Source organism: Nannobrachium achirus, assembly GCF_963921795.1.
Source record: "Nannobrachium achirus genome assembly, chromosome: 1".
NCBI classification, from domain to species: domain Eukaryota; kingdom Metazoa; phylum Chordata; class Actinopteri; order Myctophiformes; family Myctophidae; genus Nannobrachium; species Nannobrachium achirus.
Window position 1 is genome coordinate 10,774,397 of NC_137810.1, and position 27,884 is coordinate 10,802,280.

Genomic DNA, 27,884 nt, shown 5'->3' on the forward strand with positions numbered 1-27,884 from the left:
TTGGTGGTGTGTGTTGACGGCAGGCTCCGATTGGATGAAATCTGCATCCCACTCTCCCACACTACTACTACTCCACTTCCATGTTCGCCTAGCGTGCAACATCTCTGCTTTCTTTCTTTCACGTTCGGACTTTTTGTCTGCAAGTTCTAAACCTTTTGTTTCTTGGAATTAGACGTTTGAAGCTTTGTTTGTGTTTTCTTTTACAGCAACACAGGTTTTCCAAGACCACAATGGCCTCGACACAAGGTAGGCTACAAGTTAACTTTTACTTGCTCCAGCATCCATTCATTCAAGCGTGCCTGTTTTTCTCACACACGTTTTCTGTCCGAAAGTAGCTAGGCTATATTTCCTATCGAAAATAGCTTTTAGATCGGCTATGTTCGGTAGTAACGCGACACTGAGACAATGCTTAGGCTATAAATCAAGGCATATGATATGAGTATGTATGACCCAAGTTGACAAGCAGTCATTTTTTCTTGTCTTTAGAACTGAGACTGGGCGAGAAACTGAACGAGGGGAAGACCAAGCAGATCTTCGAGCTCCTGGACCAGCCCGGCTCGGTCCTGGTCCAGTCCAAGGACCAGATCACCGCCGGCAATGCCGTGAGGAAGGATCAGATGGAAGGCAAGGCCGCCATCGCCAACAAAACCACCAGCTGCATCTTCCAGTTGCTGCAGGAGTCAGGTGAGCAGTGGTGGGGAAAGTAGACCTACTCACATTCTTAACTAAAAGTATCAATACTGCAATGTAGAAATACTCTGTTACAAGTAGAAGTCCTGTATTGAAAATATGAAATATGAAAGTATTGGCATCAAAATGTACTTAAAGTACTAAAGGTAGAAAATACTCATTGTGCAGAATGTGCCATTTCCAAGTTTTCAAATGTATAAAAAACCTTTGAAAATAGCAGATCTACAAGCTCAAAAATCACAATGCGTGGCATAGTGAGCTTGTAGATCTCCTATTTTCAAACGGCCAATATGTAGACTATATAGGGCTGAAGTGTTTGGTTTTGTAATAATAATAATCCAAATCTGCAAAGTAACTACAGTAGTAACTAAAGTGCTCAAATAAATTTAGTGTAGCAAAAGTACAATATTTGGATCGGAGACGTAGTGGAGTAGAAGTAAAAGTATCGGATATTGGAAATACTCACGTAAAGTACAAATACCTCGAAATTGTACTTAAGTAAGTACAGAACTGAAGTAAATGTACTTAGCTACTTTACGACACTGCAGGTGAAAGGAATGACTCAGTCTGGACTGGAATTAATTCATAACTATTCACGTTTATCAGTGTGGCCTTGCATTTAATCTAAAAAAAAGTACCTAAAAGTTAATTGGCTAAGTGTAGCCCATGTGTCCTTCATGAGTGTGGCCCATGTGTGGCAAATTCTGGCAACGATTGCTTTCTTGTGACTGGAGACCTGGCCGCACATCATTAGCCAGAACGTGACCAGTAGTTACAACACTCACGCTTCATCTGAGAGCAGGCATGCGGCATGGCCTTTCATGGGCAAATGTAGCACACATTTCAACAGTTACTGCGAGCAAATGTCTGTAATTGACGTTTTAGTGTTTTATTAAAGACTTGATACTTCAATTTGTTCTTGAATCGGTCATGGGACAAGAGTCGCAGCATATGTATGACTGCAAAACGAGTTTTTAAATGTATTGTATTGTCCAGGGCAGGAATTTCATGGAGGCCATGAAGGCCATGGCCGCCGTTGCCCCTCAGTTTGGCCTTGTGCCCCACTGCCCCAAAAGAAATGGCAGCTGAGTGTACCACTTTCTCATATGTCCCTTTCTTGTCAATATGTATACAGTAGACACAGTGTCCTTCTTGTCATTTACACACCTTTTGTTGAGATTCTGAAATCTTAACTCTTTAAACCAATCCAGTAACTTTGATTGGTGCAGGGCTGAGCATGGATCAGATTGTAAATATAATCTTTTATCTATTTCACTGCAGATTAGGTTATCAGCCATAACCCTTAAATTCAACACATTATTTCAATGGACTTTGATGGTCTTCCTGCCCTGGCATTTGGCCTTTATGCCCTTAAAAATGGACAACAGCCAAGGCCAAGTTGCCTTTCCCCTAAAATGATGAAATTCCAGGCCTGGTATTGTCCTGCCCTGTCCGGCTGTGAAAGACTCATTTGTAAAGTACATTTGTGTCATGAAAAAATACCGTAACCTGAGTTAAAAATACCATAACCTGAGTTAAAAATACCATAACCTGAGTTAAAAATACCATAACCTGAGTTAAAAAATACCGTAACCTGAGTTATGGTGTGTGTGAGTGTGTGAGACACTGGGGGAACTAATTCTTTATTCTTTCTTTATTCTTTATTCTTTATTCTTTATTAGGATCCCCATTAGCTTCCACAAGTGGTCGCTAGTCTTCCTGGGGTCCACACAATAATTCATACAGTAAAAACAGACAATAGTAAAAATGTTGCTATCTAAAATAGACACAAATCGAGTTAATAGCAAAAACAGTGACATCTCTCTGCATAAAAAACAGAGAACAATAACCAATAATCACAAATACAGTGTTAATCACAAATACAGTGTTTACACAAAATACATAAATAAAAATAAGGTACAAAAGTAGAGAAAAAACTAATGGTTTTCAGAAGTAATGAGTGACGTCATTTTGTAGTTGATCCGGCAAAAAGTTTGCTTTTGGAGAGAGTATGGATAGGCCTTTACTCTATTATTCTGCCCCTTTAAGCTCCAGTAGATCAAAAGTCTGTATGTGTGTGTGTATAGGCTACACACTACAGTTAAATGTTCCTTCAGTCTGACTTTGCTATGTTCCCCACAGGCATTAAGACTGCTTTTGTGAAGCAACACTCGGACACGGCGTTCATGGCGGCGCGCTGCGAGATGATTCCCATTGAATGGGTGTGTCGCAGAGTGGCCACCGGATCCTTCCTCAAGAGGAACCCCGGGGTGAAAGAGGGCTACCGCTTCTCTCCTCTCAAGATGGAGATGTTCTTCAAGGTCAGTGTGCCAGTCACGCGTGCGTCATTCCCACTGGGTTGATGCGAGTCACTGTGGCCCACTGGGGTTCGGGGACCGCCAGCAGACCAAATGGACCTTTAGGGGTCTGCAACTCAGAGTTACATTTTAGTTTGCCATTATCATTGCCATCATAGCTTGTTGATGGCAATGTTAGATGGCAATGTTATATATATTTTTTAAGTCATGGACCGGACGTTTTTAATTTCATTTATACATAGAGCTTTTCTCCATGGACTAATATTCGCCTAAATACTTTTCAAAAAAATGCTATTTAACACCATGATTGCTGGTGTGTTCAGAGCCAGTTTCTACTACCATTAGACTCTGGTTTAAACCACACCACACAACAACCGGATGGTAAAATAGACCAGACCACTATATGTAGTCAGTGGCTGGACAAGCACTGCTTTCCATACATTATGAAGGAGAAACAAACACAAGTAACTCCTTACAGGTCCACTTGGTTCCATCTTTGTACACTTTTTTTGTTCTTCTTTTTTTCATTGTAGATTGGGGTTTGAGTATAGTTTAGTTCAGTGACTCAACCATTTGTTTAATTTAGGGTCTTATAAAATGGGCCAGGATAAGATTGGGACCCCAATTTACACTGTACATTCCTCTGTATTAATTTAACAGGCCCATTGTGATATAGCCATCCCAGTTATTCTCTAAATGTTTGCTTTTGTCTGTTGATCTGACACTACAAACTAGCCACTTGATTTCAAAGTGACTGTACCCAGGGGTGTCGCACCAAATTCTGGGCCTCGGGTACAAGGGTTCACTGTGGGTCCCCTGTGCTCTTTAACTATTGAAAAATAGCAGATATACAAGCTCACAGTGCGGCACCGAGTGCCGCGCTGCGAGCTTGTAGATATGCTATTTTTGAAAAATCATGAAAATCTTTGAATATTTCAAATCCTTCTAAAAATCTATGTTTCGATGTCAGTGGAGCTCAAACCTTTTCATGTGAAGGACCCCCAAAATGATATGTATTTGGCCACGGACCCCCATCTCAAAATATTTGGTTCCAGGGACCCCCAGAAGCAAAATTTGAGTTACAAATGTTTGCTTAAAAAATACATATATTCAAAGATTTGCACACATTTTCACGACTTTTCAAAAATAGCAGATCTACAAGCTCGCAGCGCGGCACTCGGTGCCGTGCTGTGAGCTTGTATATTTGCTATTTTTCAATAGCTAAAGTATAACATAATTAAGGCCCCTCCACCACCTTGGGCCCTAGTAACTCAGTCCCGCTTTCCTACCCCTTGTGACGCCCCTGACTGTACCTGTCAATTCAGCCACAATGTGTTTGTGTTGCTGTAGGACGATGCCAACAACGACCCACAGTGGTCAGAGGAGCAGCTGCTGGAGACCAAGTTCTGCCTGGCCGGGCTCACCATTGGCCAGTGTGAGGTGGACATAATGAATCGCAGCACCGTAGCCATCTTTGAGATTCTAGAGAAGGCCTGGGCCACCCAGAACTGCACTCTGGTTGACATGAAGGTGTGTATGTGGTTATTCGCTGCCCTCTGCTGGCCATTTGGGTTCATGGTGCCTGAAGGTGCCTTAGCTTCTTCCTAGAGATGTACCGTTACAATTCTTTCCTTCCCGATTCCGACTTGCAGCGTGTCATTTAAACACATCTAGGACAGTGGTTCTCAAACTGGTTATCTGAAGAACTCTACAGATCAATCTAAAAAAGAATGAATATTGTGTAAAAGTACATTTTCTTGTATATATTTCTTGAAACCTTCCTATTCTAGATGCATTTCACATTCAGTGAATTATTCCAAACCTTTTGAAGCGGTGAAAGCCACTTCCAAGGAGTGGCTTTGTCTGTCCCGTACATGTCCCGTGCATGCAGAATTGAGGATTGGTCAAGCTTCACATGACAATTTGGCCCTCCAGACAAAATCATCAATTCATTCAGAATTCATAAAAATATAGAACTAAAGCACATAGAAAGTATAGATCTAGAACACAGAATGTATAGATCTAGAACACAGATTTCATAGCTCTAGAACACATAGAATAATAGAATAAAAATTCACTGCTTCACTTCGAACCGAGGTTTTTTTATGGCGTACGGCTCATGAATATCAAAAATCCATATTTCAAACTATTACAATATTACACAAGACCACTCAAAACAAGGATTTATAACAAACTTCTGAAGTCAGAGTTGCTTGAAGTCCAGCGGGATTGCTTTTTTGCACAATATTTTTTATTTAGATTGATCTGTACTTCTTCACAACAAACCGATGTGCTGCTTTTTTTCACAGATTGAGTTTGGAGTGAATGTGACCACTAAGGAGATCGTCCTGGCTGATGTGATCGACAATGACTCATGGAGGTTGTGGCCAGCGGGAGACCGAAGCCAGCAGAAAGATAAGCAGGTGAGGATTTGGCAAATCGTCGCCGCCGGGTGAAAACCTTGTTTGTCTAGCGGCATTACTTTTCAGAAACTGACAGCAATGACCTGTGTTCGAATGGATAAAATGTAGTTATAACCACTTTCACTTCCAAAAATAACCGCTCTACAAGCTTGTAGTTCCGGTTATTTTACAGTAGGTAGCCTACTTTTGTGTGATATTCCGAGTATGACAAAGTAGTTGTGGTTCTTAAAACGGGTACACATTATAGTGTATTATTATTTTATGCTTTAACTATTGAAAAATAGCAGATATACAAGCTCACGCTTGTAGATCCGCTATTTTTGAAAAATCATGAAAATTAGAATTTTGACCTGAAGTGTCTTTTGAATCCTTTTTTTGGAAAAACCTATGTTTCTATGTCAGCAATCTGGCCAGCCATCGTCAAAGAAAAGGTCCTTTTCACTTAACTGGAGCTCAGTTAGTCTGTTCTTGAGAAACTACTGTCAGTGGTGCTCAAACTTTTTCATGTGAAGGACCCCTAAAATGATATGTATTTGGCCACGGAGCCGCATCTCAAAATATTTAGTTCCAGGGACCACCCCAGAAGCAAAATTTGAGTTACAAACTTTCGCTTTGAAAATACATGTATTCAAAGATTTGCACACATTTTCACGACTTTTTCAAAAATAGCAGATCTACAAGCTCGCAGCGCGGCACTCGGTGCCGCGCTGTGAGCTTGTATATCTGCTATTTTTCACTGGTTAAAGCATTCAATAATTGGGTTAATGACAAAGTAGGGTTTATTTTTACAAAACAAAACTACGTAAAAACTTGAAATATGGAGACGCAAGGTTCTGCCATTTCAGCAACAAAATGTACTTGAATGAATGAATTGTGTGCTTCCTCAGGTGTACCGGGACCTCAAAGAAGTGACACCCGAGGCCATGCAGATGGTGAAGAGGAACTTTGAGTGGGTCTCTGAAAGGGTCAAGGTACACAGACTGAACTCCCCCACCTCTCTAATGTCCCTTTAGCCTCAGACATGAAATTATCAGCTTTGTTTTCTTGTCCGAACAGGCCCCAGTGTTTGCCCAGAATCAACATGTTGTAATGACATAGTGGAACATTTACTTGGCCAGATTTCTTTTTGTGCAACTTCAGACAAGACACACGTCCCAAGTGTGCAACCCACAGTCAACCTGGTTGACTGGTCTTTTCACGTAACCACTCAGGCAGAAAAGTAGTCGATCAATAAGCTTACTTACGTTTTCTTGGGCTTGTAGATTGATCATATAGATCATATTTTTGAAATTATTTGAAGATTGGAGCCTATAATGACATGGCCAAAATAGGGACGCCTGGTTGAAATTGCTTAAAGGACCATACTAGTGTATACAATACATGTCGTTGTCTATTCGCAGCTTTTGCTGGCCATATAAAAATGTACCGCTTTCTTGTTAATGGGATTGTTAATTTGTTTAAGTCTTTGAAATATTAAGTCATGGACCGGATGTTTCGAATTTCATTCATAAATGGATCTTTTCTCCAGGGACTAATATTCGCCTGGACTTTTCAAAATAAGTCCATGTTTTTTAAATGCATTTAACACTATGATTGCTGGTGTGTTCAGAGCCAGTTTCTACAACCATTAGACTCTGGTTTAAACCACACCACACAGCAACAGGATGGTCAAATAGACCAGACCACTATATGCAGTCAGAGTGGCTGGACAAGCACTGCTTTCCATACATTATGAAGTCAAAACAAACCAAGGCACATAAAGGAACTTGGATGGTTTAAACTGATGTTTAATTCATGAGAAGCTCCCATTTGGTTGATGCCCTTTGTGTTGAGGGCTGCGCTATGGAACAATATGTTATATGAGACTAGATATCATCTGGAATTTTGGATATTGTTGTATTGTATTGCCCTATTTTATACTTTAAACATTTGTGTGAGAATAGCTGATCTACAAGCTCACAATGTGACCATCTCTGTGAGCTTTGAGATCAGACAATTTGGCTATTTTGGGATGGTTATGGGTGTCATTTTTCAGGACTCAAATTCAAAAATATCAAAAGTAACAGATCATCTTCAAACTCTTAAATGTGTCATAATCCGATATTAACTTCTAGCACCTCAAACACGACAAGACTGGAGATACCACACACGCTAAACTCTGAAGCACTCGGCTCATCTTGTTTCATTCTTAAATGTGTCACTTTGAGCTTGTGGATCTGCTACTTTTGATTGTTTTCTGTGACACTGTCGGTAGTATGGTCAAGTAGGGTGTTAATTTACGAGAAAGAAAAAAGTTAGAATTAGGGATGGGACGATAAGCGATAATTGTATCGTGAAGATTCCATTTATCGTGATATCGTCCTCCGTCATGCACTGGGTTCAATTCACCTTTTATTTGCCGAGCTGCATATCCGGTACCACTTAAACCCTCTAGAATTGGTAAAAGGTATTTATAATATACATATTTGATAGTCTTTTTTTCACTCTCTATCAAATGTCTTTGCCAAAAAATAGCCGATCTACAAGCTCACAACGCGTCGCATTGCGACGCGTTGTGAGCTTGTAGATCTGCTATTTTTTTGGCAAATGTTCCGCTCCAGGATAATGGATTTAATTGTCGTGATAATATCGTAAATCGCGATTTCTTTTTTTCACAATAATCGTGATATGAAATGTTCATATCGTCCCATCACTAGTTAGAATATGGAGATAAGAGGTTTTCTGCCCGATGTGTGAACTCCGTGGTTGTAATAACGAGGACTGTGTTTTGGTGCTTGTGTTCCTCAGCTGCTGCTGGAGCCCCAGGCCAGCGGGCGGGTGGTGGTCCTGATGGGCTCCACCTCGGACATGGCCCACTGTGAGAAGATCAAGAAGGCCTGCACCGCGTACGGAATCCCCTGCATCCTGAGGGTAACCTCTGCTCACAAAGGACCAGACGAGACCCTCCGCATCAAGGCTCAGTACGAGGGTGAGCATGAAGCACGCCTTTACTAAGGATGAAATAAAATCGAGAGAAAATAACTGTTTGCAGCCCTTCAACACTCAACATGAAGAGGCTTTAACCCATTTAGGCCTAGAATTATTGAATGCTTTAACCAGTGAAAAATAGCAGATATACAAGCTCACAGTGCCGCGCTGCGAGCTTGTAGATCTGCTATTTTTTGAAAAAGTCGTGAAAATGTGTGCAAATCTTTTTAATATATGGTAAGCGAACGATTGTAACTCAAATTTTGCTTCTGGGTGGTCCCTGGAACGAAATATTTTGAGATGGGGGTCCGTGGCCAAATACATATAAATTGGGGGTCCTTCACATGAAAAGGTTTGAGAACCACTGACATACTGTAGTAGTCTCTCAAGAACAAACTAACTGAGCTCCAGTTAAGTGAAAAGGACCTTTTCTTTGACGATGGCTGGCCAGATTGCTGACATAGAAACATAGGTTTTTCCAAAAACCTTAAAGGGAGCGTGACACCGGCTGAAATTTAACATTATGATACAGTAAGTCACGTGGTGTTTCTTCAAACGGTCTGAAAAGGAGGCGGGCCGTATCAGTTAGTAGTGAATGTATACTTCGTCCGTTGTGCGGTGCCTCGCAATGTATACTTCGTCCGTCCTGCCGTGCCGCGCACAACGTGATGTTGTTAGCGTGTAGCAGCGCCGCACCGCACCGCAAGGCTATTTTGGAGAGCTATTGTGTGTGTACACACACACACACACACACACACAGGCTACACACACAGAGTGTATGAGCCACGGACCTCAGTCGGCCCGCCTCCTTTTCAGACCGTTTGAAGAAACACCACGTGACTTACTGTATCATAATGTTAAATTTCGGCCTGTATTGTACTACTGTGCTGTAGACTTCTATTTATATGGCACGAGTGCTGGTCGATTAACCTGGGGGAAAAAAACAAGTTACACTGTCCTGTGAAAAACGTAGTTATTCAATGTTGAATAAATGTGGATGATAGCATGTAGTTGTGTTTTCCGTCATCATGGGCACATTCATGTGTTTTTTATAGGGCAAAAATAAGAATTAATATTAAATTAACACACACACACACACACGTGGGCGTGACACGGCCAAAACAGCTAATTATGGCTATCAAATTAAAAGGGCTCAAAGCTGCCGAGGAGAAAGGAGATCGCTGGACGCTCGTTCTCCATCTTTCCCAGTGGGATCCATAATCACGCGTCCCGGCCAGGTCCTCCAGTCAGGTTTAGCGGAAGACACAGCAGGGTATGGCCGACAAAACCGTCCCTTAGACGGGGAGAAGCGTGTTGACCCTCGTAACGAATCTCTGACACCTTTTTTTGAAGAAGACATGTACTTTTTTCCAATTTTATAGCGAATGGTGTATAATTTTTACCCCTAGAACTGATAGTTTTAAAGTTGGTTTAGAAAGTCGGAAACACGCCTCGGACAGCTTTTTTTGGGGCAGTTTCAAAAGATAATGATATGGATACTCGACTCCGCGAGTCTCCGCCCCTCCCCCCATATTAGCCCAATCAAATTAATGTATTGCCGTTACTGTACAGAAAGTACTACTTTCAGTACAGTAACTACAATAAATTAATTTGATTGGGTAATTTAACATGGGGGTACATGACATCATTAAAAAAATTGGCTAATTTGATAGCCATAATTAGCTGTTTTGGCCGTGTCACGCCCACTTTAAGAAGGATTCAAAAGACACTTATAGAATCAGGTCAAAATTCAAATTTTAATGATTTTTCAAAAATAGCAGATCTACAAGCTCGCTGCGAGCTTGTATATCTGCTATTTTTCAATAGTTAAAGCATAAAATAATAATACACTATAATGTGTACCCGTTCTAAATGGGTTGTAAGTGCACAGCCAACAAATATAATGAAAAGAGAAAGAAGCCAGCGCTCGATAATGTCCTTTCACAAGCGTACGCGGATGAATGCTGCTGATTGTTGTTGATCCCGGTGAGGAAAATAAATTGTGAAAGTACATTATTGAGTTCTGGCTTCTTTGTCTTTTCAATAAGAGGGCGAGCCTTGCTCTTTTGTTGATTGATTTCTATCAACATTTTGCATCTTATCAACGTACGCCACTGTCAATAAGCCAGTGCTCGACCCCTGACCTCAACAGGGAAACAACAGGTCACATGGTTAAAAGGACCTGTCCCCGTGCTGCAGCCGTAAGGCTAGGGGTGGGCGATATGGAAAAATACAATATCACGATATTTTCCCAAGCTGTATCACGATTCTTTTTCATGTTGGTTTTTATGGTTATTTTTAAAGTTACTTGACAAAAACTAGACTCGCTGGGTTCCTTTTGGGAGGTCGAAGTAAGCCATTTACCATGAGAGGGAGTGGGTTCTTGGCTGATTTACCACTGTTTCAGGGTTGTGCCACAAGCTGCAGGCGAGTGGCAAACAACCCTGAAACAGGGTAAAGGAAGGTGTTCCGACTCTGGTTGTTTGGGAGGCGCATTGATCTTGGAAATGTTAAAACTCAGAGGGTTGTTGGCCTATTTACCACTGTTTTAAACCAATCAGAATCCAGTATTTGAACATGTGACTAGAAAAAGTGGTAGAAATTGAACTTTACAAGTATGTAACTCTGACAGTATACAAATGAAACCAAATGAACCCTTACGGGTCCATTTGGTTTCATTTGTACACTGTCAGAGTTAAGTGGAGACTGTGGCATTTTAAAGTTTGAGAACTACTGATTTAGAATGCAGGTTTAAATTGAATTCTGCAATGAATCTCTGTATTACCGATTAAACAGGATTTTTTACAAGGCTCCCTCAAGTGTAACACGATATATACCATACCTCTGAAAAGGCATATCGTGGAGACATTGTATCGTCTCAACGATAATTATCACCCTATCGCCCACCCTTACGTAAGGCTGCCATGTTACGTGGTCAGATGAGTGGGCCACGAGATTTTCAAGTGGGCCCTGATTAGGGCTGTCACGATATGACATTTTACATGACGATTAATTGTCACTCAAATAATTGGCGATTAACGATTTAATTGTGTTTTTGTCATTGACAATTACATTTCTGTTTGGCTTTTAGGTTTTGAAGTTGCACATGGCAGATATGACACAAAACCTAAATACACGAAGAAATTACTGACATATTTGACAACTTACTACTTAAAAAATAACATTGATAGTGGAAATAGCCGATCTACAAGCTCACAACGCGCCGCGATGCGCGGCGCGTTGTGAGCTTGTAGATCTGCTATTTCCACTATTTCTGACATTTTTCAACATTCGCGATTGTGACAAAATAATTGCGATAATGTCAAATAATCACGATTAGACAATTATGTAATAATTGTGACAGCCCTAGACCTGATCCAGGAAAAGGTTGGGAACCACTGGTAAATTCTCCTCCTCACTGTCTTCCAGGCGATGGCGTCCCAACCGTGTTCGTGGCGGTGGCTGGCAGAAGCAACGGGCTCGGCCCTGTGATGTCGGGGAACACCGCTTATCCTGTCATCAACTGCCCACCACTCACGCCAGACTGGGGGGCACAAGACGTCTGGTCATCTCTCCGCATGCCAAGCGGTAAGCACACTACTTGTTTACATGACGCTTGGGCACATTCGTCATTTTCACAAGCTTATCGTTGCTGTTGGGCATAAACCTATTTTGTTTGTTAATATATATAGAAATTAGTTATTGGGAATAACTCCTTGAGATTAGAGATGAGCCGATTGATCGGTGAGTGATCGCGATCGTCCGATAATGCCTCTATCAGTTTTGATCGGTATTGGATTTGCCGATCTTCAAGGTAGAACAGCTATTTTCACAATATTTATCTGTGGGACTGAATGTAACCTCAGCTTCAACTCCTACAAGTTGAATTGGATACTAAAGGACCTCAGCCTGCAATCTCCTAATGTTAATACTTAATATACAGTGTCAATGTTTTGTAAGAATAATCATTAACTATATAAATGCTGCTACAGTAACACAATAAATTGAAGAATGTATGGATTTGACCCTGTGATCGGGAATAACAGTATCAGCAGATACTGTTTTCAGTTGATCGGTATCGGCCCCAAAAATCGCAATCGGAGCAACTCTACTTGAGATAAACCATCTCGTTTTCAAGGGGGTCCGCAATTTTCAAAATATACTTTATACATTTAAGACAAGAGATTTTACACACAATTTAACGTCAAGCAATATCAGACAAAACAAACGAAACAAAACATACGATAGCTCAACAACTACAACAACAGTACACAGCACATATAGGAATCATTGCGTTATAGATCTGTTATAATGATGATTGCTTAAGACCTGATGATTAGTCAAAACATATCCCATGTGTGTCATGCAAAAGTAGAGAGAATAATCAATCTGTAAGCCCCCAATGCGTTGTATCGTGGCCATGCATACATGGTCAGTTATAATTGAACCTGGAAAGTGTAACCCTCAATTCTCCTGTGAAGGTCTTGGCTGCTCCACCGTCCTCTCCCCTGACGCCTCTGCCCAGTTTGCGGCCCAGATCTTTGGGCTCAGCGACCATCTGGTGTGGTGCAAGCTGAGGGCCTCCATGCTCAACACCTGGGTGTCTCTCAAGTTGGCCGACAAGAAGCTGCAAGCCTGCAGCCTGTGAACCCCACTCCCGTCTTTAGTCCCCAATGTTTACAACTAAAGCTTGATTTATGTTTATTTGCGTGCCGGTGTCGTGCACAAAAAATATCCAATCTATATGATATTTTTCGAGCCTGTATCTTGGCTGTTTTCGGTGTGCGACAACGACAACATCGCGCAACTAAGCATAAAAAAAGAGTAGCTCTTTAGGCGTGTTCCAGTTTCTGTCTGCCTCTCGTCTTTTTGTGTACCTCACTAACGACTAACTTCTGACATGCTTCAAAAAATCATTCCATTAAAAAGAAAGTTTATTGAACTTGTGTAGTTCTTAAATGTTGTAATACGTGGGGCAAAACGGGTATCTTGAGAATTCAACAGATCTTAAAGATATCTAGTTATTAGTCAGTACGATACATGGATGATATGCATTCATATAGCGAAACAATGCTTTAAAATCAATACTGTTGCTATTTAGCTAAACATTTCTACCATTCATCCCATTTGCGGATTGTGCAGGGTTCGTTTTTGAAGGGTTAGTAGTGGTTCAGTGGTAAATTGGTAGTTTAGGTCTACTCTATATGATATTATATAGGCCTATACAGGATATATACACACATAAATTATTTTGTAATTGATAGTATTTTCTCTTGAACAAGATTTCAATTGTTTTAATGCGAGAACAATGGCTTCTATGATTATAGCATGGTATAAATAACTTTCCAAGAGTTGAAAGCCTGCATTTTTGATTAGCTTGGTTTGGACTGTGTGTCTGAACTCCCCCGTCCTCCTCTGAGACAAAGACAAGAGTAGACAAAAATGATACCATATTATCATGATGGTGAAGTGGTCCTTTAAGAGCCTGTAGAGAAACCCTGGGTGTTACTGTAGTGTTGACTCATCTAAGAGGCTGGAAAACCTGCTTATCTGCATTTTTTTCAAATCCTTGCCAAGTGCACTGCATGGAAATTAAACCATGAACCCATTCTTTATCCATCCACTAGAGGGAGCCTGACTCACAGTTTTTGTGAGTTCAAAACTGAGAGCAGCCCACTTAGTGTTGTTCAGGAGCTGAAGGAATGAATGAGTCACAGATGCTAGCATCTCATGACACCATTTTAATTTTCATGTGTTTTAGTTCTTGGGATTCCTTTGTGCACTTTGATATGAAGTGACAGCAATAGATAACTATAGAATGAACAGTGTTTCCACCGTGTGCGTGCGTGCGTGCGTGGGAGGGAGTGGGTGGACCAAACAGAGAGGCCGCATTTACAGAGATGAGGAGTGCAGCTGTGAAAGCCTTAGAAAATCCTCCACGTTGTGAATTGAAATAATGTGGCTCATAATTGACCATGCCCTCATGGGCGATCACAGAATCTATTGAACCAAATTGAAATGTGGGACATAGTCACATAACTGGATGCAGTGGTGATAGAAGTACACGTTTCTTTCCTCAAGTTAAACTAGTAATACCACTAAGTATTAAAACATTTACAAAATACAAAGGTAGGTCTATTGGCATGAAATGTAGGCTACTTACTGTATGGAACCCAAAGTAAAGGTAGGCTACTCAAAGTTTTCAAAAAAAAACAAAAAAAAAAACATTCAAACCCTTTTTGTATATTTTCAAATAGCCAATGTATAGTGAAGAAACTATGGCTCATCTGCCAGTAGGTTTAGGTGAGGTGCTGGAGCCAAAATGGAGCAAGATGAAAAATTAAAGGGAGCCTCCTGCACACTCAACTGCAAAATCAAATTCTTTATTTTCAGTTAGACAGAGTGCAAGCTTTCGGTCATAGACCTTCTTCAGGCATAAAATTATCGGTGACAATGACCAAATATAAAGGTTGTCATCACCCTATAGGCCTAGCTGGATCCATACCATAGAAAGTCTACAACCTCTCATTAATCAAGTGATGACACCCTTTAATTGTCACTGATGATTTTATGCCTGAAGAAGGTCTGACTGAAAGCTTGCACTCTGTCTAACTGAAAATAAAGAACTTGATTTTGCACAGTTTTGAGTGTGCATGCAGAGGCTCCCTTTATTTTCTTTTTTTCTTTATATTTGTTTTGGGGCTTTTATGTCTTTATTGGATAGGACAGTAGACTGACAGGAAATGGGGGAGAGACAGGGAGTGTCTCTCCCCCCATTGCGGCAAGAGTCATCCAGATCGGGAATCGAACCGGCGATGCCGTCAGGCATCAATGCCTATGTGGCAATGCCTAAGTGGTATGCGCCCGGACCAGTAGGCCAGCAGGTGCCCCTCACTTTAATTTTTCAAACAGCTAATGTATAAAATAGTCTTTAATTGGTTAATGTATGTTTTGTAATAATCCAAATCAAAGTAACTACACACTAAAGGCCCATTCCCACTGGGCCAGATAACAAAAGTCATCAAAGTGGATGGTAGATACAGATAAAAAAAATATATTTGCCACAGATAAAAGTATCTGTGGCAAATATCTGTGGTAGATATATTTTGTATCTGTATCTACCATCCACTTTGAATGGAAAAATATCTGGAGAAAGAGATTTTTTTTATCTGTTATCTGGCCCAGTGGGAATGGGCCTTTAAGCTGTTAAATACTTGTAGTAGAGTAAAAAGTACATTTCCTCTGAGATGTAAGGGTGCCCACACACCAAAATACCTTGAGTGGAATCCGCCAATGCATTTCAATTAGAATGGAGCGTTTTTTGCAGAAATCCTCTACTGGCATGAAACCGCTCCATTCTCATTGAAATGCATTGCCGGATTCCGCTCTAGGTATTTTGGTGTGTGGGCACCCTAATGGAGTGGAGGTATAAAGTATAAAAAAAGCAAATACCCAAGTCGAAGTAACTCAAAATCTCACTTGTGTGAATGTACTTAGTTACTTTCCATCCCTGAATGGCACAGTGATCCTCGGTCTCCTAGACGACTGTAACCTGGCAACAATCACTCACTCTACATCATGTACAATAATTGGCACTTTGTTCCCTTTCTATGTTCGCTCCGCTATTGCAGTGGTTCTCAAAGTGGGGCCCAGGGACCCCTTGGGGTGGTTCCAGGGGGTCCCCAGAAAAAGCAGTCAATATAGCATCACAATCATTGAGAGACTGGGAGACCCCTGTTACTCAACAAACACTCTATGGCAATGATTACTATCAGAATATGCTTTAACCTTTGAACAAAAGCGTTTGGTTTTAACCAAAGAAATATCACTTTAACCCTACCTTTAAGCCCTATGTGATTTGTCATACAATGAACAGTGGAAATCAGTCACGTGCACACATATACATGAAAGGGCCCTGTTATCCATCTGTAAAAAGTGCCCTCTCCTGACCATGAATGCAGTTTTCACTATGAAAGAAATGCAAATGCCCTCTTTTCATGCCATACCTGAAGGCAGCATTGAAGAGAATTGCCTTGTTCAAACTCTCCTGAACTTGAATGCATCATCTTACAGTATGTTGAAAGAATTGCCCTCTCTGTGTAGAAATCCATGCCGTTACGCCACACCTCCAGTATTGCCTTTTTTATGCTTAGTTTTGTGTGGTATCAAGTACTGAAAATAGTTGACCTCCAAGCTCACAACGCGTCGCACTGCGAGCTTGGAGGTCTGCTATTTTCAATATTTTCACCAAAAGGCCCTTTTAGAAATGTCAGCCCCTGCCTCTCTAACATTCTTCTGCACGTCCCTGGTGGAAATAGACGATCTACAAACTGAACATATCATTTATTTGGAAAATGTTGGCCAATGATGACACCAGGGTGAAAGTGGTCAGTGAGGTGAGACACAAAACATGACAACTCCCTCAAGACATCTCCAAGTGTTCTTTAATATTTGCTCTCAAAATGGCAGAGGTGTCATCTGTGCGTCACGACTACAACAGTGTATTATTTACAAGTGTTCTAAATCTAAGACAGTGTCTGTAGTAACGTTCTCCAGAGCCTTGGTTCTCTAGCACAGCGGTTCTCAATGTGGGGTCCGTGGACCCCCAGGGGTCCTTGAGGGAGCTCCAAGCAAAGCTTTGAAATCGGTTCAAGCGCTTTAACCCTGTTTTATACATGGGCTGTTCAAAAATAACAGATCTGCAAGGTTGCAACACATCGCAATATATTTTTGGAAAAATCCTGGCATAAAATATTTTCAGATGGGGGTCCGTGGCCAAATCTGGGGCTCCTTTATTTGAAAATGTTTGAGAAGCATTGATCTAGAACATTTATCTGTAGCCTATTATTAACCCATGATAAATATCATCCATACCCCCTCTCCCTCCGCTGCAACGTGCATGACATTTCTGTCGGGCAGAAATCTTGTATTACACCATGTTGTCAGTTGTCACTGTCGGGCAGAAACCTCGTATGTCCAAGTTTCAAATTTGTAAATTTCTTTCTCGCAAAGTAAAGCCCTGCTTCAACATACAAGGCCGTTGTGCAAAAGTAGTGAAAACAGCAGATCTACAAGCACAAGTTGTGTTCTTGTAGATCGGCTGTTTTCACTAGTTTAGTACATTTTTTAAATGACAAATACAAAACGAACGCTTTTGGACATACAAGGTTTTCACCCGACAACGACTATATAAATATATATATATATATATATATATATATATATACATACACACACACACACACACACACACACACACACACAATTTCGCTTCGTAACATGTTTTGAACTTGTGGATCTGCTATTTTTGCTACTTTTGAATTCAAAAAAAGGTCATGGTGGTTAAGCGTGTCCGTGTGGGTCTTATAAATATCAATGAAAAGTATTAACAAGAGCTTGTGACTAAATAACAACTACGACACATTGGGATCCATTTGAAAACCATTCTTTCTTTTTTCTCTCCATTCCTTGAACACGATTTTGGACATAGAAGGTTTCCACCTGACAGCGATGAGTCACGTATAATCATCACTCACGACAGTCATCTCTCGACACACTGGGCCACATTTCCATCCCGCCCCCTCATCTCCATAATGTGCCCACATCCCCGTCTCCTAATCAAGATATTGCTCTATCGCTGGGCTGCTCAACGTGGGGTCCAGGGACCCCTGGTTGTCCCCGAGCCCCACATTGAGAACCAGCGCTCTGTTGGTCCTCCCTCGGGGGTCCGCACCGATTGTCGTTGTATCGTGTCCGCCCCGCAGGTCACAGAGCCCCCAGGTCGTGACAGGAGCGGGACTTCTGCCGGAAAAAGCGCCCCCCCGCGTCTCTCTCGCGGGGGTAGCGCGGCACCAGGCTGGACAGGAAGCGCTTGGCACGGGAGGTGATGCTCGGCCGCTGGCCCCCGCCTCCTCCTCCGCCGGCCATGTCCTCTGCGGTGGTCCCCGGGGGCCACGGGGCCTGGCCCCTGGCCAGCCTCACTCCACACTCCAGCAGCTCCGGGGTGCGGTGGTCCAGCGAGGCGGAGATCTCCAGGTAGAGGCAGTCGAACAGCGCCGCGCTGGACGTGGCTTCTGCAGGGCGGGGGGAGGGGTTAGGGAAGGACAGGGTGAAGGGTAGGACCACTTAAACTCTATACCAAAGATCTTTAATATACAAAGATAGATAGACAGGACCAAAGATTTTTGAGCGGTGGTAAACCGCTCCATAGAGTGGCTGTGCGTGTGTCTGTAGCCTTTTTCCTCAGTGTTTTGCCATAGCAAAACGTGTGTGTGTAGAATAGCCTGCACATCCTAGACTCAAATCCTAGTCTGAAGACGTTATGCAAGCACGAACACCGCTCACTTCACATTGGGTGTGATTTTTAATATAAAGATCTTCATTGGAGCCACTATAGTGCAACATTGTACACAAAGCCTACAAATAGCCTCCTAAGTGGGCACCGGCTCTAACGGCAAATCTCGCGAGCGTCCTGTTTACTGGTGCTATACTGTAAGATCCCGTGAGAGTGTGTTTACTGATGCTAGAGTCCCGCGAGAGTGTGTTGCTGGGACCATAGAGTTATAGAGCAGGGACAGATAAAGGACGATAATAAAAGCGAGAGTGTGTTGCTGGGACCATAGAGTTATAGAGCAGGGACAGATAAAGGACGATAATAAAAGCGAGAGTGTGTTGCTGGGACCATAGAGTTATAGAGCAGGGACAGATAAAGGACGATAATAAAAGCGAGAGTGTGTTGCTGGGACCATAGAGTTATAGAGCAGGGACAGATAAAGGACGATAATAAAAGCGAGAGTGTGTTGCTGGGACCATAGAGTTATAGAGCAGGGACAGATAAAGGACGATAATAAAAGCGAGAGTGTGTTGCTGGGACCATAGAGTTATAGAGCAGGGACAGATAAAGGACGATAATAAAAGCGAGAGTGTGTTGCTGGGACCATAGAGTTATAGGGCAGGGACAGATAAAGGACGATAATAAAAGCGAGAGTGTGTTGCTGGGACCATAGAGTTATAGAGCAGGGACAGATAAAGGACGATAATAAAAGCGAGAGTGTGTTGCTGGGACCATAGAGTTATAGGGCAGGGACAGATAAAGGACGATAATAAAAGCGAGAGTGTGTTGCTGGGACAGATAAAGATCAGTAACACAGTTGATTTTCTCCTTTTTTGTGCCTCTGGAAAGCACTGGGTCAACTGCTGTTGTTTTTAAATGTGCTATATAAATACATTTGACTTGACTTAAACCCTATACTTAAAAAGGAGCCCATTTGCAATCTTATCTTCATGTAATTGGGCCTCATTATGCTCATTACAAGATGGCACCACTTCTGTCCAATCACTCTGCATCTCATTGGTGGGCTGTGGACAGTTCAGAAACCTGTCCACTCACTCTGCGTCTCATTGGTGGGCTGTGGACCGCTCAGAAACCTGTCCACTCACTATGCGTCTCATTGGTGGGCTGTGGACAGTTCAGAAACCTGTCCACTCACTCTGCGTCTCATTGGTGGGCTGTGGACCGCTCAGAAACCTGTCCACTCACTATGCGTCTCATTGGTGGGCTGTGGACAGTTCAGAAACCTGTCCACTCACTCTGCGTCTCATTGGTGGGCTGTGGACCGCTCAGAAACCTGTCCACTCACTATGCGTCTCATTGGTGGGCTGTGGACAGTTCAGAAACCTGTCCACTCACTATGCGTCTCATTGGTGGGCTGTGGACCGCTCAGAAACCTGTCCACTCACTATGCGTCTCATTGGTGGGCTGTGGACAGTTCAGAAACCTGTCCACTCACTATGCGTCTCATTGGTGGGCTGTGGACCGCTCAGAAACCTGCCTACCAGTGACATCTTTGACGGGGATTCCAAGCTAATAGAAACGACAGCGTTTCCTTTCCTGGAAAGTTAGCAGCTGAAATAGTTTGAAATCTTGTTTGAATCGACCCAACCTGAACAGCCCTCCTCTGAGACACATTGAATTGACCCAACCTGAACAGCCCTCCTCTGAGACACAGCAAATGTATTCTAATCTATATTATATGAAGATAGGTTGAAAATGGGTGACGTTTTCTTTTTTCTTCTTTTTAAGATTGGTTTTTGGGCTTTTATATATTGATGGGACAGTAGACTGACAGGAAATGGGGAGAGAGATGGGGAGTGACACACAGCAAAGGTCTATTCACATTCTATTCGAAAATAGCAGATATACAAGCTCACAGCGCGTCACTTCCTGCCACGCTGTGAGCTTGTATACCTGCTATATTTGAGCGGTGGTAAACTGCTATATAGAGTGGCTGTGCGTGTGTCTGTAGCCTTTTTCCTCAGCGTTTTGCCATAGCAAAACGTGTGTGTGTGTGTAGCATAGCCTGTACATCCTAGACTCAAATCCTAGTCTAAAGACGTTATGACCACCGCTCACTTCACATCGGGTGTGATTTTTTAATACATTTAGGAAAGATCTTGAAAGTGTGACTCGGCCTCAGGTCTTAATGGGTTAACAGCAACTTGCGGGGCGTCACACGCCGTCCGATTGTATATGGATGGAGGTGTCAGAGCGATCCGTATCGCCAAGATGACGATGCGCCTTTAGCGGCTGCTCACGTGTTTTCTGGTATGCAGGCAGCAAGTGACGCTCGCCTCAGTCTGACCTCCGGGACCCACATTACAAGCACACCGTCTCTTCACACTTCATGGACCCACATTACAAGCACACCGTCTCTTCACACTTCATGGACCCACATTACAAGCACACCGTCTCTTCACACTTCATGGACCCACATTACAAGCACACTGTCTCTTCACACTTCATGGACCCACATTACAAGCACACTGTCTCTTCACACTTCATGGACCCACATTACAAGCACACCGTCTCTTCACACTTCATGGACCCACATTACAAGCACACCGTCTCTTCACACTTCATGGACCCACATTACAAGCACACTGTCTCTTCACACTTCATGACCCACATTACAAGCACACTGTCTCTTCACACTTCATGGACCCACATTACAAGCACACTGTCTCTTCACACTTCATGGACCCACATTACAAGCACACTGTCTCTTCACACTTCATGACCCACATTACAAGCACACTGTCTCTTCACACTTCATGGACCCACATTACAAGCACACCGTCTCTTCACACTTCATGGACCCACATTACAAGCACACCGTCTCTTCACACTTCATGGACCCACATTACAAGCACACTGTCTCTTCACACTTCATGGACCCACATTACAAGCACACTGTCTCTTCACACTTCATGGACCCACATTACAAGCACACTGTCTCTTCACACTTCATGGACCCACATTACAAGCACACTGTCTCTTCACACTTCATGGACCCACATTACAAGCACACCGTCTCTTCACACTTCATGGACCCACATTACAAGCACACTGTCTCTTCACACTTCATGGACCCACATTACAAGCACACTGTCTCTTCACACTTCATGGACCCACATTACAAGCACACTGTCTCTTCACACTTCATGGACCCACATTACAAGCACACTGTCTCTTCACACTTCATGACCCACATTACAAGCACACTGTCTCTTCACACTTCATGGACCCACATTACAAGCACACTGTCTCTTCACACTTCATGGACCCACATTACAAGCACACTGTCTCTTCACACTTCATGACCCACATTACAAGCACACCGTCTCTTCACACTTCATGCGTCATCACAGGACGGCTCCGGGCTGAGGGGCTGGCACCACAGAGGGACCAATCTAAACTGATCTCTGGGGGAATTAAACATCGGGGGCGGAAAAAAACCCACTAACGGGCTATTCTCTTTGTAATTAGCTGTAATTGGAACCTTATTTGTTAATGAGAGGTTAAATTGCCTAATTAAAGAAGGGGTTTTTGTTGCTACAGCGCTACGTCACTCCGTACTCTACTAGCCCATTTATACCGGGTGTGCTTTAACTATTGAAAAATAGCAGATATACAAGCTCACAGCTTGTAGATCTGCTATTTTTGAAAAATCGAATTTTAATTTTGAAAAATTTGAATTTTGACCCGATTTTGACCCAATCCTATAAGTGTCTTTAGAATCCTTCTAAGGTTTTTTTTTACATGTTTCTATGTCAGTGGTTCTCAAATATTTTCATGTTAAAGACCCCCAAAATGATATGTGTTTGGCCACTGACCCCCATCTCAAAATATTTAGTTCCAGGGAGCCCCCGGAAGCAAAATTGGAGCTTTAAAAATATATATATTCAAAGAAATGGACTAGAGTAGAATGCTGCATCATGGCCACAAGCGCAGAACTATGCCCCAAAGTGCTGCGCTCACCGCTAGCCATTCTGAACACGTACAAACTGGGGGAGATAAGTAAACGACAGAAAGGCTTAGTGGCTTCCAATGTAAAATTCAAGTCACTTCCTGACTTGCGTATGCAAATACGAGTCAAACAGGACCATGGCCAGACTGAGAAGCGAAGTGAGAAAATAAATTGTCTGCCAAACGGAGCGAATCAGTCTGGATTCCGGGCTAATGTTTTACCGGTATATGTAGTTATATTTCACATGTTCCTATTTTATGCTGTCTCATATACCATTATGACATTTCAATAGGGGTGTAACGATATAGTAACTGAATCGAAAAATCGATTTTAATTTGCAATGATCTACTATATCGATATGCAAAAGCAAATATCGTACCGTTTTGGCTTTGTATTGTATCGGTATCTTTTTACAATGCAGATAATCAATATCGAATTGTTTTGCAGTGCAAATAATTGAATTGTATGGAAACTAAGTATTTAGCAATTTTAAGAAGGAAAATGAAAAGAGGGGTTTAATTACTTTTCCATTCCATATAGCAAGGTGCGGGTTTGTCCATATGTGTTGAAATATAATGTCCATGTATTTGCTAGAGAATCACAGTGTATTTATATCCATAATAATAGATTTCCCCTTAAAAACATACACTATTGTATTGACACGTTTCACACAGATTTAATAGTTACTAGGCTATATCGATTTTTAATCATTGAATCGAATCGTATCGTAATGCCATGAATGAACCAATATCGTCCATGTATCGTATCGTCAACCATGTGTCGTGATGCGTATCGTATCGTTGTTAAAATGTATCGTTGAACCCCTACATTTCAATTTAAAGGACCTAACCATATTTCATATATGCGTGCCCACCAGGACAGAATAGTTTGCAATAGTGGCCTAATAAAATTCAATTTGGGGGACTGTGTGACATGAGAAAGTTTGAAGACGTGTTATTTAGTTCAATGTGAATCAAATTGTGGGTGTTCACCCTCTATAACCAGCTGAACGGATAGATGATAAATAGATCAGATGCTGTGCGCTGAGAAACTATGGATGTTAATCTCACACACAGTCAAATCGAAGGTGTTAATTTAACTGTGTGCTGCGTGTACTGAGTGTACAAATGAAACCAAAGGGACCGTTTGGGGTTAAATCAACAGCTTGGATTTGACTGTGTGGCGTAGTGAAGGTGACTCCACACATCGCTATAATAGTAGCAGCAGTCATCCTCCTACACACTGTGGTGTAGCACTGTTCTATTTACATAATTCCACATTTCCCCCTACAGCCAGGCGGCCCAGGCCTCCTCCTGCACAAGTGTCAACGCTCCCTGTACCATGACAGAGAGAAACGGAACAATGGTAGGCAGGGACGTGCTGGGCCCCTGATTCAGCCCGGGAAAAAGAGTTGGAGAGGCCCTCATTGCGCCTCTCTATAGCGCTGCTGCTACTCAAAGATTTGCCATTTCAGATCATGACAAGTGACAAGCCAGTGGGCCAATTACATGAGTTATATTTCGTCGTTGTCGGGTGGAAACCTTGTATGTCCAAAACCGTTTGTTTTGTATTCATCATTTTAAAAATGATTTAAACTAGTGAAAACAGCCGATCTACAAGCAGTAGATCTGCTGTTTTCACAACTTTTGTGCGACGGCCTTCTATGATGAAGCAGGGCTTTGCTTTGTGAAAAAAGTCATACATCTGAAACTTGGAGATACAAGGTTTCTGCCTGACAGTGACGATTTACTTTGTTGGCCGCCCAGCCACCAAAATGGAACGAAGGCCGACATTTTTTTCTTCTAATGGCCGGCCTGGACCAGCCGGGAATGAACCGGCCGTTCGGGAGTTGTCCCGCTTTTCCCAATGGCCAGCACGTCCCTGAATGGTAGGAGAGAGAGGGCAAGAAGTGTGTAAAAAAGAAGGTGTGACACTATGGGCCCGATTTTGAACGTGGTATGCTATGCGCTCGTGTAGTATTTAAGTCCGGTCGCATATGATTGTGGCGAGCAACACCCTCATATGCGTTGTTTTGCAATTAAGAAGTGGGAGCTTAGTCATATCAACGCGCTGTGCGGCGCCCGCACGCATATTTAAGGCATGGGGAGGTAACCTATGTAAATCAACCTGCGCTGTGCGCCCAGTGCGGTCGAGTAACTGAAACAAATAACGCATATCCTTAGACGTGCTTTCTTCACCTTTTATGCGCTAAATGACATGTTTATGCCCACATGAGACTGGGCGGCAGCAGCCTTGCTTCACAAGAAACAGCAGATAGGCCTATATACCCTATAATTCAGCCACATTTCTTCATTCTGGTCTGATTAAAACAAAACAAAAAATCCATTCCTTCTTCTGTACCAGTCATATGGCTCCCCCATGAAAGATATCACGCTAATATGGGACTTCTGGGATTTCTTTTATTTAATTATTATAGGTTGGCAAGAGCGGATTTTTGCCTGCTGTAATTTGTGCATGAATAGATGGCTATAGTCGGCATGGAAAGCACATTCACAGGACCATGGATGGATCTCTTTCAATTTTTAAAATCGCTTCATAATTGCCCGATCTATGAGGAATCAATCTGCTGTTTTGCTTTGCTTCATATAGATGCGTGATCGCTGATCGCGATGCGTCATGCCAAAGAAGAAAAGAAAAAGCTCTCGAAGCACTATAGGCTATACATGGCATGTTGACAGCTTTTAGGTCTAAATATATTTTTTTCGGACACACACATGTACAGTATGTGCTACAGTGCAAGGACATGCAGCAGCCGGGGCATACGTGTGGCTGCCATCACCTTGCTGTAGGCGCTGAATTAATTAAGTAATTAATTAAACAGCCCTATTCTTTTACATCTCTGTCATTTTTGGTCTAATTTTACAAATGTAAATTTCTAAATAATAAATGAAATGTATTTATTATTACTGTACTCAACATCAAACAAAATCAGGTGGGATATGTTTTATTTCGTTTAATTAGGCTACCGGTTCCATCAGATTCCTTTTTTTGGGGGGGCAGGAGGCCACCGTGCCTTTCTGTAGCCTATTAATTAATAGGCCAATAGACGTCAAATTGTTCACTCAACAAGGCCAGCCTATGTCACACTGACACGCTGGCATGAGATGAGAGAGACAAATAGATATGTGGACGTGACAAAAAAAGTATTATATTAATATAGCCTTCTCTCTCTCTCTCTCTCTCTCTCTCTCTCTCTCTTTCGCCTTTTCTTCTCTATACGGTTCTAATAAAACAGACTTTATTGAGTGTGAGATATTTGCAAGCATGATATCACTGTGATATCTGGTTTTATGCCAGTTAAACGGAATGACGGACGAGCTTCTGATTGGTGAATGTACCTACCGGGGTCAAGCTATCCGCTGCATAATTCTTCCGTGCGCTTGGCGCACAATTTGATCAGCGCAAATCACATAATCAGCTGCTGATCGTTATTCATGCGTCAAACGCGATCGTCGGCAGTCGGCATCTCCTTAGCACGGCCCTTAATTACCGTCTTCTTAATAGGGCCCTATATGTCTGGAATAAGGGACGACAGGCAACTAGGGCTGGTGCGATACGACATTTCTTGGCCGATGTTATAACCGATAATGAATACCGATGCTGCCATTATTGTAACTGCCTTTATTACCGATATATTCGCCTACAGATTTTGCCTGCTGTCAACTAGGGCTGCGAATCTTTGGGTATCCCACGATTCGATTCAGAATCGATTCTTGGGGTCACGATTCACGATTTCTTTTCCCGATTCTTTCAAATCCAAACGATTCGAATTCAGACACGATTATTTTCCGATTTAAAAACAATTCTCTATTCAAAACGATTCTCTATTCAAAACGATTCTCTATTCAAAATTATTCTCTATTCAATTTATATATCAGGATCTACTCCAGTCTGCTGGCATGAAAGCAGAGTTCATTTACATAGCTTTTATAATTGTAAAGGTTTTATCAACTTATTGCAATAATGTAAACAAAAAAAGGTAAATCCAAGACAACATGTCTGATTTATTCATGCTTGCAAACATTCCTTTAACTTGTGCAAACACAACATAATTCGATTTTTGGAAAATGAGAATCGATTGTGAATCTTACCATGTTAGAAACACGATTCAAATTCAAATCGATTTTTTCCTGCACCCCTACTGTCAACCTCAGTGTCTGCTGTGTGATGAGAAAGAGCACGATTTGAATCATTAAATTAAGTGATGCAATAGTGGCCGACATTCATTAAATTACACAGAGATCAACGCAGCCAGACAGTTTTTTTTCAATGTAACAGATTCACAGTAATCTGACTACAAAAAAACTGGCGTTATGCAGGAGTTTCACATTGTGGTATTGCTACTTTATACTTAACTCATACAGTGCCATCCGGCCACAAGGGGCGCTAGAGTGCCAGAAATTTCTCCATAGACCTTCTTTATAGCTTTCGTCGACCCTCTCCCAACTGGCTTGTGTTTTCACTCCAGTCAATGCTATGGGTGACGAGAGGAGGAAGCTAGCTGACACGTAGCCAAAATGCTAACCCATTTAGAAGCCCGATCTAAAGCTATTTCAGCCGCAAAAAACTTTCTCTTTGGGTCTGGGAACACAATCCGGAGAAAATCCTGTCTAAAGATGTGATTTATTATTGGAGTGGGCTGCGCGATGCGGCCGTTAGCGCGAATACGGCCTGTGGATGGCCGAGTCTAAATCCCGGGCATGGATGGACGTCTAGACCGGGGCTTCGTTGAGGCCTCCGATTAAATAATTCATTTTATTAAATATCCCGGACATGTTCGGGATAGGCACCCTGGAATACGTCCCGGTACCGGTACCGGTACCGGTACCGAGGTTTTTTTTGGGGGGCTCTAAACTTTATTTTAAACCATTTTCAATGGAATAAATCGTCGGAGCATCTAGCGTCTCTCGTTGGTGAGCGCTGGGCGAGCCGGGACCACCCACGTTGCTCCAAGCAGCTCGGGGTAAGTAAAATAGCAAATAAAAAATTGTTTTTGATCCCGAATATCCACTTAAAGTTGTACTATGTAACTTTTTTTATAAAACAAATCTTAAAATTCTCCTAACTATTAAATCACAAAAGTTTTAGAAGATCCGCGCCGTGAATTTCAGCCTGTAAAGCCTTCTCTATATATGTAAACTGTGATCCTTGCCGGGGAC

At 42.2% G+C, this 27,884-nt stretch overlaps 2 protein-coding genes across 2 annotated transcripts in view; one reads left to right on the forward strand and one right to left on the reverse strand.

Annotated features, from left to right (window-relative positions):
* The first annotated feature begins 92 nt into the window (after window positions 1-92).
* Window positions 93-13,292, forward strand: paics (phosphoribosylaminoimidazole carboxylase, phosphoribosylaminoimidazole succinocarboxamide synthetase). Its single transcript, XM_080732546.1, has 9 exons — window positions 93-246; window positions 487-684; window positions 2,833-3,011; window positions 4,359-4,538; window positions 5,318-5,431; window positions 6,319-6,402; window positions 8,219-8,399; window positions 11,828-11,986; window positions 12,880-13,292. The coding sequence occupies exons 1-9, from the start codon at window positions 231-233 to the stop codon at window positions 13,044-13,046; spliced, it is 1,278 nt and encodes a 425-aa protein (XP_080588672.1). The 5' UTR covers window positions 93-230; the 3' UTR covers window positions 13,047-13,292.
* A 4,871-nt stretch (window positions 13,293-18,163) lies between these two features.
* The window catches only part of LOC308282200 (GTP-binding protein REM 2-like), a gene marked incomplete at its 3' end in the record, with an annotated part of 20,605 nt that continues 10,884 nt past the window's right edge, over window positions 18,164-27,884 (reverse strand). Inside the window, exon 4 of the mRNA XM_080722545.1 lies at window positions 18,164-18,471. Within this exon, the coding sequence (XP_080578671.1) occupies window positions 18,164-18,471 (308 nt within the window). The remainder of the gene's footprint in view (window positions 18,472-27,884) is intronic.

Coding starts and splice junctions, on each gene's coding strand:
- paics (XM_080732546.1), top strand. Junction 6,403..8,218: donor GGGTCTCTGAAAGGGTCAAG/GTACACAGACTG, acceptor TGTGTTCCTCAG/CTGCTGCTGGAGCCCCAGGC. Junction 11,987..12,879: donor ATCTCTCCGCATGCCAAGCG/GTAAGCACACTA, acceptor TCTCCTGTGAAG/GTCTTGGCTGCTCCACCGTC.